Source organism: Mirounga angustirostris, unplaced genomic scaffold (assembly GCF_029215605.1).
Source record: "Mirounga angustirostris isolate CCGP_5_RB_7025 unplaced genomic scaffold, mMirAng1.0.hap1 SCAF_11, whole genome shotgun sequence".
Taxonomy (NCBI): domain Eukaryota; kingdom Metazoa; phylum Chordata; class Mammalia; order Carnivora; family Phocidae; genus Mirounga; species Mirounga angustirostris.
In genome coordinates, this window is record NW_026991719.1 from 126734759 (window position 1) to 126749696 (window position 14938).

General features: G+C 39.3%; 1 protein-coding gene and 1 long non-coding RNA gene across 5 annotated transcripts in view; one reads left to right on the forward strand and one right to left on the reverse strand.

The window, feature by feature from the left end:
• The window catches only part of BRCC3 (BRCA1/BRCA2-containing complex subunit 3), a 58361-nt gene extending 54335 nt beyond the window's left edge, over positions 1-4026 (forward strand). For all 3 annotated transcript variants that reach the window (XM_045884697.3, XM_045884715.3, XM_064574787.1), the window contains 2 exons: positions 1032-1200; positions 2371-4026. In XM_045884697.3, the coding sequence (XP_045740653.1) occupies positions 1032-1183 (152 nt within the window). In that variant the 3' untranslated portion in view covers positions 1184-1200; positions 2371-4026. The remainder of the gene's footprint in view (positions 1-1031; positions 1201-2370) is intronic.
• The window catches only part of LOC135361979 (uncharacterized), a 69412-nt gene continuing 55458 nt past the window's right edge, over positions 985-14938 (reverse strand). The window contains exon 3 of one of the 2 annotated variants that reach the window (XR_010406290.1): positions 985-1123. This is a non-coding gene — a long non-coding RNA (uncharacterized LOC135361979). The remainder of the gene's footprint in view (positions 1124-14938) is intronic. The other variant, XR_010406289.1, reaches the window with a different exon arrangement.

A 14938-nucleotide genomic window follows, 5' to 3' on the forward strand; every position in this document is an offset into this window, starting at 1 on the left:
AGATATTACAGTGGTCATTTTCAATAAGTCATATATATTTTTAAAGATTTTATTTATTTGAGAGAGAGACAGCACGAGCAGGGTGGAGGGGCAGAGGGAGAGGGAGAAGCAGACTCCCTGCTAAGCAGGGAGCCTGACACAGGGCTCAATGCCAGGAATCATGCCCTGAACCAAAGGCAGATGTTTAACCGACTGAGCCACCCAGCCACCCAGGCGTCCCTCAATAAGTCATGTATTATGAAGGAGAAAAAGGTATTTCCATTAGGCAGAGTTTGTTTTAGAATGAGTACTATAAGGGCACCTGGGTGGCTCAGTTGGTTAAGCGTCTGCCTTTGGCTCAGATCATGATCTCAGGGTTCTGGGATCGAGCCCCACATCAGGCTCCCTGCTCCACAGGGAGCCTGCTTCTTCCTCTCCCGCTTCCCCTGCTTGTGCTTTCTCTCTGTTCGTCAAATAAGTAAATAAAATCTTAAAAAAAATGAGTGCTATAGAATCTTTGTCTCACCATCAAGCTGAATATGAAAGATGGTAACTCCCTTGCTCTTCATCTCTCTGTTTTTTCCTCATTTTAAAAGAGTAGCTTTCAGGTGAGTTGAATTAATGTATTTATTTCTTAAATATGCAAAACATTTGAGCAATTTTTCTAGTGGACTTGTGGAAAACTAAGTTGCAGAAAGCAGAGTTCTAGCTCTCTAGGGTTTATGGTCATTTGTCATTTACACTGTGCAAAGGCCTAAGGGCTGGGGAAAGAAACCTATAGTTCTTAGCCCTTTTGTGTAAGGGAGTAAAGATCTGGTTATCTTTCTTCTCTCTGCATAGCCAGGCTTCCCTCTGGCTTATGGATCTAGGGATATTCAGAATGGCCTCAAAATAGGTGTCTTCTTTGCTCAGCTCTTCTGTCTTTCTCCTGGCTAGCGATACAAAATCATCTGCTAGTCCTACCTCCTGCTCCAACTGCTTCTTTTATGTGCTCACAACTGGGGAGCCGTTGGTGGTGGAGTGTTATCTCATCCGTGTTCTTCCTGTTGAAGTGTTTACCAAGAATCTGTGCAGTCAAATGTCAGCAGTCAGCGGGCCTCTCCTACAGTGGCTGGAGGACAGACTGGAGCAAAACCAACAGCATCTGCAGGAGTTGCAACAAGAAAAGGAAGAGCTTATGCAAGAACTTTCTTCTCTAGAATAAAGTCGGAGAACAGTGAGGTAAACAAACTTTTTTTCTTCAATTTGTATATTAAGCATGGTCTGAAAATTCACCCACCTCGTGTGTAGTCAGACAATGGAGCAGCTCTCTTTATCTCCCAGTGGATGAGTTTTAATCAATAAACACAAGATGTCTTCCTGAAAGTTTCATTAGGAATCAGTGAACACTCTTACCTGTAACTGGCCTACAAAGTGCATATGAAGATGCTTTAAGTAGACAAAGTTTTTTTAAAGGCTATGGGAGGTACATTGGCAAGGACATCTTGTAATAAAATGTCCTAGGAACATATTTTAAATACTTACTTCTCCCTTGTTTAACTTTGAAGTCCTTATTTTCAATTTTAGACACTCCCTAGAATAAGCTAAAGGAAGAAGAGTATTTCCTGTTTCAATTTTATAGTTACGAGGTTTATGTTGGACAGGTACATGAGTATACTAGAGTTAGTGGAAGGAAGTGAAGGTGACTTATTAGCACCCCGCCTCTACTCTTAGCCCTCATTGAGAGGCATATGTCTTACGTCTTCCTTCTTGATCTCTAAAATATTAGGTATTCTAAGATACCTATCAAAGGTTGAATCTGTGTGGGTGCCCTTTCTAACCATATAGATGAGTTCTAGCATATTTGACTCTGAAGCAAGTTCCTATTGAGCAGATCCTATTTACCTCAGAACTTCCATTATAATATAAATATGTTTTTCCAGAAACATTAAGGACCTAGGATGTAACAAAAATCATGTTTTAACAAGTTCTGTTGCATTATTCTTTCCGTGTATAACCACAAAAGGTAAGTGCGTCTTTAGAAAAGAGTCAAGCCTATTGCATACTGGAAATTAAAGTGGGCATTGGAGGAGGTGGGAAGAAAGAAAACAATCCCAACAATAGTGACAAAGGGTTGGGTTTTGTTTTTGTTTTTTCTTCTTATTTCTCCCTAGATTATTGTTTTTCATATTGCAATGTGAAATGCACCTGTAGTCCACCTGCATGAGAATCACTTGGAGGTCAAACTTTATCTCTGGGGGTGGAACCGAGAAATCTTCATGAACCCCCAGCTGATTCTAAGGCATACTATAGTTTAAAAACCACTACCGTAGGGCATAGGGAGTGTAAATGCTGTATTTTCCTTAATTTCCCACAGGCACAGTTCTTCTCTATTCTTTTTTTTCCCTATAGGAAAAATGAAAATATCCAGGTATAAAATTAATTAAGCTAAATCAATTTTGAAGAAGTTGGAGGACTCACATTACCTGACTTCAAGACTTGCTATAAAGCTACAGTAATCAAGACAGTGTGGTTTATGCCCAACTGATTTTGACAAAGGGTAAAAGCATTTCAGTGGAGTAGGATAGACAGTCTTTTCAACAAATTATGCTGGAGCAATTGATACCCATAGGCAAAAAAATGAACTTTGACCTAAACTGCACACCTTAGACAGAAATTAACTCAAAATATATCATGGACTTAGGTGTAAGATGTAAAACTATAAAACTTTTAGGAAAAAAAATCATAGAAAAATCATCAGGACCTTGGGCTAGGCAACAAGCTCTTGGCCTTCACTACAAAAGCACAGTCCTAAAAGGAAAACAATATACTGGACTTCATCAAAATGAAAAACTTTTGCTCTGTAAAAAATTTAAGAGGAGGAAATCATTGAGAGAAATTATTTGCAAACCGTATGTCTGATCAATCTAGACTAGATAAAGTCAACAATAAAAAAAACCATCCAATTGAAAATGAGCAAAAGACATGAATAGACATTTCACTAAAGAGGATATATGGATGGCACATGAAAAGATGTTGAACTTCGGTAGTCATCAGGGAATGCAAATGAAAACCACACTGAATTATGATTACATACTTACCAGAATGGCTAAAGAAAAAATAATGAAAATACCAGATGCTGTTGAGCATACAAACTGGCTCTCTTATTTTCTCACTTCTAGGAATGTTAAATGGTACAGCTACTCTAGAAAAGAGTTTGGGAATTTCTAATAAAGTTAAACATCCATGTATCATACAACCCAGCAGTTGCACTCCTGGATTTTTATCCCGGAGAAATGAGAAGCGATGATGGCACAAAAATTGGTACACAGATGTTCTTAGCAGCTTATTTGTAAGAGCTAAAAACTGGAAATAACCCAGATGTTCTGCAATTGAGTGAGTGATTAAACCAAACATCCGTACCATAGAATACTACTCTGCAATGAAGAGAAACAGATGACTATTGATACACACCACTTGGGTAGACCTCAAGGGTATTATGATGAATGAAAAGGCCAGTCTCAAAAGGTCACATACTATATGATTGCATTCTTGAAATGACAAAATTCTAGAAATGAAGAATAGATTAATGATTGCCAGGGATAGGGACTGGAGGGGGTATGGGATATGTGTGACTATGAAGGGATAACACAGGATGTTCATTTGTGCTGATGGAACAGTTCTGTATCTTGATTATGGTGTTGATTACATTATCTGTGCTAAAACTACATAGACCTACACACACCCACAAATGAATGCATGTGAAATCTAGTGAAACTGAATAAGGTCTGTAGTCGAGTTAGCAGTATTGTGCTATTGTCAATATGTCAGTTTTGAAGTTGTACTATAGTAATATAAGATCTTGCCACTGGGGGGAAACTGGGTAAAGGGTACATGGGACTCACTGTACTATTTTTGCAACTTCCTGTAAATCTATAATTATTACAAAATAAAAAGTTAGACGTATTAAATAAGGAACTAGGAGGAATGGTACTTAATTGATGAAATAAGAGTGATGAAAAGAAAACCCAAGGGGAATAAAATGATTTGAATGTTTTTACAGGCCAATGTTGAGCACATGTCCCTTTCTTTTTCTGGGCTTCATTTTTTTTCATTTATAAGGTTAGAGTGGATCACCACCGAGGTTCCTTTTAGCTCAGTGTTCAGTCTTTAAAAGTGTTCAGCATCACAAGGAACAGTGATATAAAGAAGATGTATCATTAATTTCCCACCTGCACTAATCGGGCTTACTTTACACAAAATATTGCACTCCCTATGCAACCCTGCACCCCTTTTGGTCAGTAGATTCTCTATTTTCAATCACAGCCAAGACTCTGATGGGAACAATATATACACTTGCCTTCTCTCTCCATTTTGTCATTTTCTGTTCATTCAAGTCATTGCATTCTGACCTCTGTCCATATCACTCCATTCATACCACTCCTGCCAATGTCACCAATGACCTCCAGGACATAGTGAATGTCAATAGATGCTTTTCATGCCCTTAATGAACCTCTCAGTCTTGACACAGTTGGCCACTCTTCTTTAAAATCTGCCTCTCTTGGCTTCTGCTGTTTCCTGGTTTTTCTGTTCTCTAGCTGTTCCTTCTCAAATTCATTCATAGGCTTCTCTATTGCTGCTTACTTATATGGAGTTGACAGACAAATCTGTGTCTCCATTCAGACCTCTATGTGAACTCTAGATCTTCATTTCCACCTGCCTTCTACACATTTCCACTGGCTCTCTTAATACTTATAAATCTGAACTCGTGGTTTTCAGTCTAAACCATATTAGGGAATATTTCTTACCAGTGTTTCTTACCTCAGTGAATTGAGCAACCATTTGCACAAATCAGAAATCGGATAGACATCCTTAACATCTCTCTCCACCACCTTCTGAACTATTTACACTGATAGAGTTATGGCAGTTTGAAATTATTTTTCTAACCTGATAATCTGAGTTGTAATCTATAAAGCAGGCAGTTGGGGGGAAAAGGTGGTTACATGGAGGTGTCAAAGTGCCTGGCGGCTGAGGAAGTAGGGCTGGAATTACTGCACAGAAGTATTGGTGGGGGAAAATCTAGTGAATTTGTGGTGTGCTGGTACCCTCAGGGTGAGGAGGTAGCAAACCATCAGTCCATTAAACAAATAAGTAACTTGATTGTGCAAATAATGAGGATAGTGGGAGCTAGGTTTCTCAGTGTCAGAAAAATAACAAACATGAAAAGAGGGAAGGGTAAAATGAACCTCAAGAGATTGGATTGAAATTAGAAGTATTTATATGGAGTTTTTTCAAAGGAAAAAAAAATATATGCACAGATAGTGATGTATATGTACGTATACATATATATATATATACATTTCTTCACTCTGTCCACTAACAGAGATTAGAAGTAGCTATGAACACATCTATCACCTAGATTTTGGTTCTCAAATACTGTCCTTCACTAAAGGTAAACAGCGACCCCTGAAAGAAATGGCTCATTCCAGGGCTAGAGCAGAGAAAGTATGATATATGCCCAGACCATCTTTCTGAACCATTTAAGTAAGCAAATTGGTCCAGCCTGAAGGGGCTCCCATTGTCCAAATCTGGGACAATTTGTGCATCAAAATAGAGTGAAGGATTATAATACTTTGAATAATATAATAATGTGAGTCCACACTGATAAAAATGAATAGGTGGGTCAACTAATAAATGTAGAAGGAATGATGAAATTAGAAAATTACCCTTGGGTAATCATCATAGTAGTGGTTGATTCAGGTGAGGGTCATCAGTGGATGCTAAGACAGGTTGATGGGTGGTTTAACTATCAAGGACATGAAAAATAGGTTCAGGCCAAGGAGTTTCCCTGGACAAAAAGACGTTTAAGACATGAGAACTAAGTACAATGTGTGTTCCTATATTGGATTCTGGACCAGAGAGGAAAAAGAAATTGTTGGGACAGTTGCGATATTTCAGTGGGGTCTTTGGATTGGATTGTAGTGTTGTATTCCCTGATTTGGGGGGGATTGAGATCCTCCTGTTACATGAGAGGATGGAGGCCTGTAAAGAACTTGTCTGAGGCCATCTGCCACCCATCTCCCAAGCTCCCCTGGGAGGCTGTTTCGAAGCCGTTTCTCATTGCCTCCTTGGTTCTGATGAGGTATGACGATCACTCACTGCCTCACCCCTCTCAGTAGAAATGCTTAGCTGCAGCACAGCAGGGGCTCCTCAGCAATGGGGTGTTCCACAAATCACTCTGCAGTCTTCCGGCCCCTTTCGTTTTGGTTTCAGCCATTTTGGTGTGTGGGACAAGGACCACAAGGAGCTGGTACCTTTGATTTCTCTTCCTTCTGCGGATGATGTAAGTAATAAACTATCTGAATCTAAAAAGGGCTTGGGTGGCTTAACTCACCAAATCTGTCAGTCTTGGTCTTGTGCTTTACAAATTTGGTGCCCAACATGAGGCTGGTAAACTTAAAATGCCCTTTTAAAATACAAACGGGGCCAGGTTAAGGGATAAGATAGACTCCCCAGGATCTGGTAGCACAGCTCCCACTGTCCTACACATTCAGGGACTGCATGGTCTAGGTTAGAAGATAGACACTTGGAAGTAAAGCAGCAGAAAGTAGGACTGAAGTAAGCCACCTGATTGGTGCCTTAGCTGTCATTAAAAGTTCATTTGTTACAGCTGACAAAAGGCCACTTAAAACCAAAAGCAAATTCAAAGCAGTGCTTATTGATATGAGCAGCTTTGCAGCCTCTCCCAAATCCCTCTGTCCTTTACCCTAATTTCAGCTGCTTTAAGAGAAGAAAGGTCCATTAACTTCCAGCACCACAATGTGAGGAGGTCTGCAGACTCCCCAGTGAAACTGGTGAAAATTATTTTTAAAAACTTGAAGTCTCTGGAAGTGGTCCTGAGGGCAAACACCAAGTCAAATGTCTATTCTAGAAAATCTACAAAATTTTGGTAAGAATCTCTACTTTTTGAACTGAGATCTGCTACCTCCTTCCCCTCTCCCAGCTCAACGAGGAGGAGACTCCACTTCAGACTGGTGCAGCCAAGAAAACAGGGTTCCCTTCCCCCCCACTCCCAGTTGGAGGGCTTTCTTCCCAGGAGGAGCAGGACTTTAGTGTTCCTCATCCTGCTCCCCACTACCTGTTGCTGAGACTTAGTAAGTGCAGGTAGGTAAGTGCAGTTCAGAGGTGGGGGCTCCCTTCTCCCATCCAGCCCCCACTCATTGGATGGTGGTGGTTCCATGCCTGGAGAGGCAAACTGAAAGGAATCTCAGGCTACTGCAATGCCCGCCCCCCCCCCAACCAAACTGATGATTTAACTCCTAGAGCAGGGGTGTCATACAGAGAGAAGCTTGCCATTGTTCCCATCTTCAGCTCCAGAGCGGTGGCTCTGAGATTTTGCCTAGGCGGAGAAGCAGCCCAGAAAACAGATACTCCTAATCTCTTCCCAGAGGAACTGAATTCACTTGCAACAGAATGTGGAACAGTTCAAGCCTAAGGGCCCTTGTACAAATGGTAGCGATTATGGTGAAAGCCAATGTGTGGAAGTGAATAGGTGGAACAATCTTGAAAAAGAAGAACAAAGTAGGAGGAACACACTAACCGATTTTAAAACTCATACAAAGCAATGGTAATCAAGACAGGTTGGTACTGTCACAAGGATAGACATATAGATCTCTGGAATAGAACTGAGTGTCCAGAAGTAAACCCACACATCTGTGGTCCACTTATCAATAAGGATACCAAGACTATTGAATGGGGGAAAAATAATCTTAACAGCTGATGTGTGGACAATTGCATATCCACATGCAATAGAATGAAGGTGGACACCTACCCCACACCATATTCAAATATCAACCCAAAACGTATCAAAGACCCAAATATAAGAGCTAAAACTATAAAAACCTTAGAAGAAAACATAGCAGTAAATCTTCATGACTTAGGTTTTGGCAATGGAGTCTTAAATATGACACCAAAAGCACAAGCAACAAAGAAAAATAGATAAATTGGACTTCAAAAAGTGAAAAGAATGCAGAGAGTGAGAAAATATTTGCAAATCATATAAATAAGAGTCTAGCATCCAGAATATGTAAAGAACTTTGACAACTCACAAAAAAAATCTTTTAATGGTCAAAGGACATAAATAGGTATTTCTCCTTAGATAAACAAATTATCAATAAGCACATGAGAAGATGCTTGACATCATTAGTAATCAGGGAAATGCAAATCAAAACCACCATGAGATACCAATTGACACGTGCTAGAATAAAGAAGTATGATAATTACAAGTGTTGACAAGGATACGGAGAAATGGACAATAGTGGTTCCTCCAAAAGGTAACTCCACTCCTACGTATACATCGCATAGAACTGAAAACAGGTATTCAAACAACAAGTTATACACGAATGTTTATGTCAGAACTATTCAAAATAGCCAAAAGGTGGAAACAACCCAAATGTCTACAAACTGTAATGGATAAAGAAAATGTGGTTTACCCATACAATGGAATATTACTCAGTGATAAAAAAGAATGAATTACTGGCCCTTGCTATAACATAGATGAATCTTGAAAATATTACGCTACGTAAAAGAAGGCAGATACAAAAGGACACATATTTTATAATTCCATGTATATGGAATGTCCACAATAGGGAAATCCACAGAGACAGCAGATTTGTGGTTGCCAGAGGCTGGAGGGAGTGAGGACACAGGGATGATAGCAAAAACGTATTGGATTTCTTTTTGAGGTGATGAAAATATTCTAAATTTAACTCTGGTGGTGGTTGCACAACTCTGTGACTATAATAAAAACAATTGAATTGTACACTTTAAATGGATTGTATGCTGTTGGTGGGAATGCAAGCTGGTGCAGCCACTCTGGAAAACAGTGTGGAGGTTCCTCAAAAAGTTGAAAATAGAGCTACCCTATGACCCAGCAATTGCACTCCTGGGTATTTACCCCAAAGACACAGATGTAGTGAAAAGAAGGGCCACATGCACCCCAATGTTCATAGCAGCAATGTCCGCAATAGCCAAACTGTGGAAAGAGCCGAGATGCCCTTCAACAGATGAATGGATAAAGAAGATGTGGTCCATATATACAATGGACTATTGCTCAGCCATCAGCACGGATGAATACCCAACTTTTACATCAACATGGATGGGCCTGGGGGAGATTATGCTAAGTGAAATAAGTCAAGCAGAGAAAGTCAATTATATGGTTTCACTTATTTGGGGAACATAAGGAATAGCATAGAGGACAATAGGAGAAGGAAGGGAAAAATGAAGGGGGGGAATCGGAGGTGGGGACGAGCCATGAGAGACTCTGGACTCTGAGAAACAATCTGAGGGTTTTAGGGGGAGGGGGTGGGGGGATGGATTAGCCCAGTGATGGGTATTAAGGAAGGCACGTACTGCATAGAGCACTGGGTGTTATACAAAAACAATGAATCATGGAACACTACATGATGTAATGTATGGTGACTAACTTAACATAATAAAATAAAATTTTAAAAAATAGTGAGAACAGTGGGAGCATAGAAGTCTAAGACTAATGGCCATTAGTAACTTTTTCCAATTTTCAGTTCATGTATACTTTTTGGTAGTGTTCGATAGTATTACAAGTATTTATAAACAAAGTAAATTGGGCACTCAATAAAAAAATAAATGGGTTGTATGGTCTGTAAATTATTTCTCAATAAAGCTGCTTATAAAAAATGAAAAAAAGAGAAAAATCTTCTGTGCAGCTCCAGCCAACCCTGCAGGCTGGCCTCTTCCTCTCTACCTTGAACTCCCTAAGCTCCCAGCTGAGGAGATAAGATGTAGTATCTCTTTTTCTTAGAACAAAAACAAAAACAAAAAAATTCTTAGAGTTTGGACAAAACTTGCAGTGAAGAGAAAAAAAGTTTAAAGTAACCTTGTGATGTGAATGAGGCTTGGGCCATTTAATTGTATGTATTGTAAAAATGTGTAATTGGTGTTAAAATATGTTACATGTTTAAATGACACATATTTATAAAGTGTTAGAAACTTTCTCTGATGTCCAGAATTTTTACTGTATAAATAATGTCTTGGTTGTGGCAAATTGAAAGTTTCAATCTCAATGGCTGTGGCTGATAATCCCCAACAAAATCCAGATGCCTGCCTGCCAGGGAGCATTTCTTGAAACAATGGGGTGAATTCACAATGCTTACTCTTTCTGTCAGCCGGAGGAAAACAGCTGTCTTTCACAAAGTAAAGAACTTTATGTTCCTGATTAAAAAAAAAAAAAAAAAAGCTGTAACTCCTGCCAAAAACTGGCCTATTTTTTCTGTGGTAAAAGAAGCTGCATCAGACTTTTGATCCCCTCTTGGGCTATTGGTGGTGCTAAGACCTTTTTGGGTTATAGTGTTGTTATTTCAGTGCAGTCAGCTGACTGTGGTCACACCACTGGGGTCCTTGAAGCTAATTTCTATTCTGTTTTTTTCTGATGGACATTCCTCATACCCCTATGCTTATGGCTGATCCATAGGACTAGATGTGCTGAGAATGTTTCATGCTTCTTCACGTTGTGAGGGAGGTTCCACCATTAGAACAGTGATGGTGGGGTGGGTGCACACAGCAGTGGGGGATCACAATCCTGATGAAGCAGCCAGTAGAAACAGGAGCTGTTAAGCAAACTATTCAGCATGAAGTCTACAGCCTGAAGCACTCCTGTTTCCCCAAGCTCCTTCATTAGTACAGTGATCTTTACCCCAATGTCTTCCCTTTCCTACACTGACGTTCCTGTAGATGCCTAGGCCTAGTTCAAAGATATATCAGCTCACTGAAGGCCAAAATGGGTTTCTCACCCCCTCCAACCCCCAAATTAAATATTTTTATTTAAATAGGAGGTACCTTTCCGGGAGGGAACTGACACACTTACGAACCAAACCGCCAGCCTTGAGTGTGTGCTGTGCCAGGACCAAGCCTCAGTTACCCAATGCTGGTTTTCAGTTGTGTAGCCCCTGCCCCCAAAAAGGCTTAAAACGGTACATGAGTGAATTCTACAAAACATTTAATTAAGAATTTATACCAATCCTTCTCAAACTTTTGCAGAAAATTAAAGAGGAGGGAACACATCCAAATTCATTTAATAAGGCTAGCATTACCCTCATACCAAAGCCAGATAAGGACACACAATAAAATGAAATTGTAGGCCAATATCCCTGATGAATATAGATGTAAAATTCTCAACAAAATACCAGCAAACCAAATTCAACAGCACCAGCAAAGGATCATGCATCATGATCAAATGGAACCTATTCCAGGGATGCAAGGATGTTTTAACATTGACAAACCAATCAATGTGATACACCAAATTAACAAAATGAAGGTTACAAGTGTACCTCAACGTAATAAAAGCCATAGCCAACAAGCCCACAGCTAACATCATCTTCAATGGTGAAAAGCTGAAAGCTTTTTCTCAAGGTTCAGAAAACAAAACAAGGGTGCCCACTCTTACTCCTTTATTTAACCTAATACTGGTAGTCCTAGGCAGAGCAATTAGGCAAGAAAAAGAAAAGACATCCAAACTGTAAAAAAAGAAGCAAGATTATCTCTGTTTGCAGATGACGCATAGACAAACAGACTAGAATAAAGAACACAGGAATAAACCTGCACATACATGGTCAACTAATCTTTGACAAGAGCACCAAGAATACACAATGGGGAAATGATAGTCTTCTCACTAAATGGTGTTGGGAAAACCGGATATCCACACACGAAAGAGTGAAATTAGACCCATATACTACACAATACACAATACACAGAAACTAACTTGAAATGGAGTAAAGACTTAAATATAAGACCTGAAACCACAAAACTCCTAGAAGAAAACACAGGGAAAATCTCTTTGATATTGGTCTTGGTAATGATTTTTTGGATATGACACCAAAAGCACAGAAAACAAAAGTAAAAATAAGCAAGTGGGACTACATCAAACTAAAAAGCTCTGTACAGCAAAGCAAACCATCAACAAAATGAAAATGTAACCTACAGAATGTGAGAAAATATTTGCAAATCATATATCTGGTAAGAAGCTAGTATCCAAAATATATAAGGAAGTAATACAACAGTAGCAAACAAAACAAAACAAAAACAACCTGTCAAAAAATGGGCAAAGGACTTGAATAAATATTTTTTCCAAAGAAGACCTACAAATGGCCAACATGTATATGAAAATCCAGGAAATGTAAACCAAAACCACAAAATATCACATCACACTTGTAAGGAAGGCTATTATTAAAAAGACAAGAGATGAGGTATTTGGCTGGCTTAGTTGGTGGAGTATGCAACTCTTTGTCTTGGGGTCATGAGTTTGAGCCCCATGTTTGGTGTAGAGTTTACTCTAACAAAAATCTTTAAAAAAAAAGACAAGAGATAACAAGTGTTGGCAAGGGTGTGGATAAAAAGGAACACTTGCACACTGTTAATGGGAATGTAAGTTGGTTTAGCCATTATGGAAAACAGTATGGAGATTCTTAAAAAAATTAAAAATAGATCTACTGAATGATCCAGCAATCCCACTTTTGGGTATATATCCATAGAAAATGAAATCAGGATCTCAAAGAGATATATGCACTCCCATGTTTATTGTAGCATTTTTTTGGTAAAGATTTTATTTAATTTTTAATAATAGCCAAGATATGGAAACAATCTAAGTGTCCACTGATGGATGAATGGATAAAGAAAATATAGTGTATATACAATGGAGTATTATTTAGCCATAAGAAAGAAGGAAATGCTGCCATTTGTGACAATATGGATGAACCTGGAGAACATTATGCTAAGTGAAATAAGACTTGCTGGGCCAGTCTGCCTGTCTGAGGGGTTGGTGGGCCATCCCAACAGGTGATGACCACACAAGGAAGAGGCAATGTTGCAGCCACTGTAGCTGCTGCCACAGCCAGTAAATATTGCAAGGGCCCCATCCCAATAGCCACCTGGCTGTGGGGGCCCTCCCCTACCTATGAGCCGAGGGCACCCCCTTCCAGCATGATGGGCCCACCACCTGGCATGAGACCTCCCATGGGCCCCCCAGTGGGGATCCCCCTCTGGACAAGGAACTCCAATGGGCATGCCCTTTCCAGGGATGCGGCCGCCTCCCCCAGGGATGTGAGGACTTCTTTGAACCTTGGCCACAGAGTTATGGAAGTAGCTCCACAGAGGCCTAATACCCCAGGGCCAGGTTACCACAGACCTGTTTGTTTGTTATGCCCTTGTTCTCAGAGTCTCACGGGATTGTCTGGTTTCCCTTTCAGGGCCCCCTCCCCCTGGAATACACCCACCAAGGCCCTAGACTCATTTTGGCCCTCCTCTGCACCCTGTCTGTTTCCTGTAAGGCTGTACATAGTCCTTTTACTTCCTTGTGGCCTGTGAAACTAGTTTATAATAAACTATTAAGAATATTATAAATGTAAAAACTAAACCCTCATAACACCTTAAAAGAAAACATGACATTGTACAACCTAAATATATACAAAACTTTTATTTGTTAATCATACCTCAATAAAACTGAAAAAAAGATTACTCAATTTAAAAATGGGCAAAGGGGACCACATGGGTGGTTCAGTTGGTCAAGCATCTGACTCTTGATTTTAGCTCAGTTCTTGATATCAGGGTCATGAGTTCAAGCCCTGCATTGGGCTCCACGCTGGGTGTGGAACCTACTTAAAAAAATAAAAATACATAAAAAATGGGCAAAGGGTCTGAATAGACATTTCTCCCAAGTAGATACACAAATTGCCAATAAGCACATGAAAAAAAGTCCTCTAAATCATTAGTCATCAGGGAAATGCAAATGAAACCTCAAAGAGATACCACTTGCCACACAGTAGGATGGCTATAATCAAACAAATGTCGATGAGGATGTGAAGAAATTAGAGCCCTTATACATTGCTCCTGGTGTTGTAAAATGGTTCAAACACTGTGGAAAATAGTTTGGCAGTTTCTCACAAAAAGTTCAACATAGAATTACCATATGACCATGCAATTCCACTGGTAGGTATATACCCAAAACTACAAACAGGTATTGAAACAAATACTTGTAAAAGAAACAGTATTAATAGTTCAATATGGAAACAGCCAAATATCCATCAGTGGATGAATAGATAAATTGTAGTATACCCACACAATGGAATATTATTTGGCCATAAAAAGAGCGAAGCACTAATACATGCTACAGTATGAATGAACCTGGAATATATTATGCTAAGTGAAAGATGGCAGTCCCAAAGGCCCACATATTGAATGATTTCATTTATATAAAATGTCAAAAAAATCTTTAGAGTCATAAAGTAGAAGAGTAGTTGCCTAGGAATGCATGGTTTAGGGGGAGATGGGAAGTGACAGCTAATGAGTCTGGGGTTTCTTTTGAAGGTGGTAAAGATGTAAATTGATCCTGGTGATGGTTGTACAACTCTGAATATACCAAAAGCTACTGAACTGTAGACTAAATGGGTGAATAGTATGATATGTGAATTAAATATCAATAAAGCCGTTTAAGAAAACATGTCCTGAAAGGATACAAGTGATATGAAAGTAGTTTATGTGCCTATCTAAACAAACTTCAACATTCTTTAATGGAATACGTCAAAATATAGGACTCAACAAAGTAGAATTAACAGTGTCTAGTATTCATACAAAATTGCTAGGCGTAGGAAGAAGCAGAAAAATGTGACTCATGCACAAGAAAAAAATAAGTCAACAGAAACAGAGCTAGAATTAACAAAGATGAATTAACAGACGTGCATCTTAAAATAACTAATACAACTGTTATCAATATCCTCAAGGGTTTAAAGGAAAATGTGAACATAATGAGAAGAGCAATAAAAGATATAAAAAGAACCAGATGGAATTGCTAGGGATGAAAAATAGAATGTTAGAAATGTAACCTGTCCTGGATGGGATTAACAGAAGATTAGTGTGCAGAAGATCAGTGAACTTGAAGAAATACCCAAAGAAA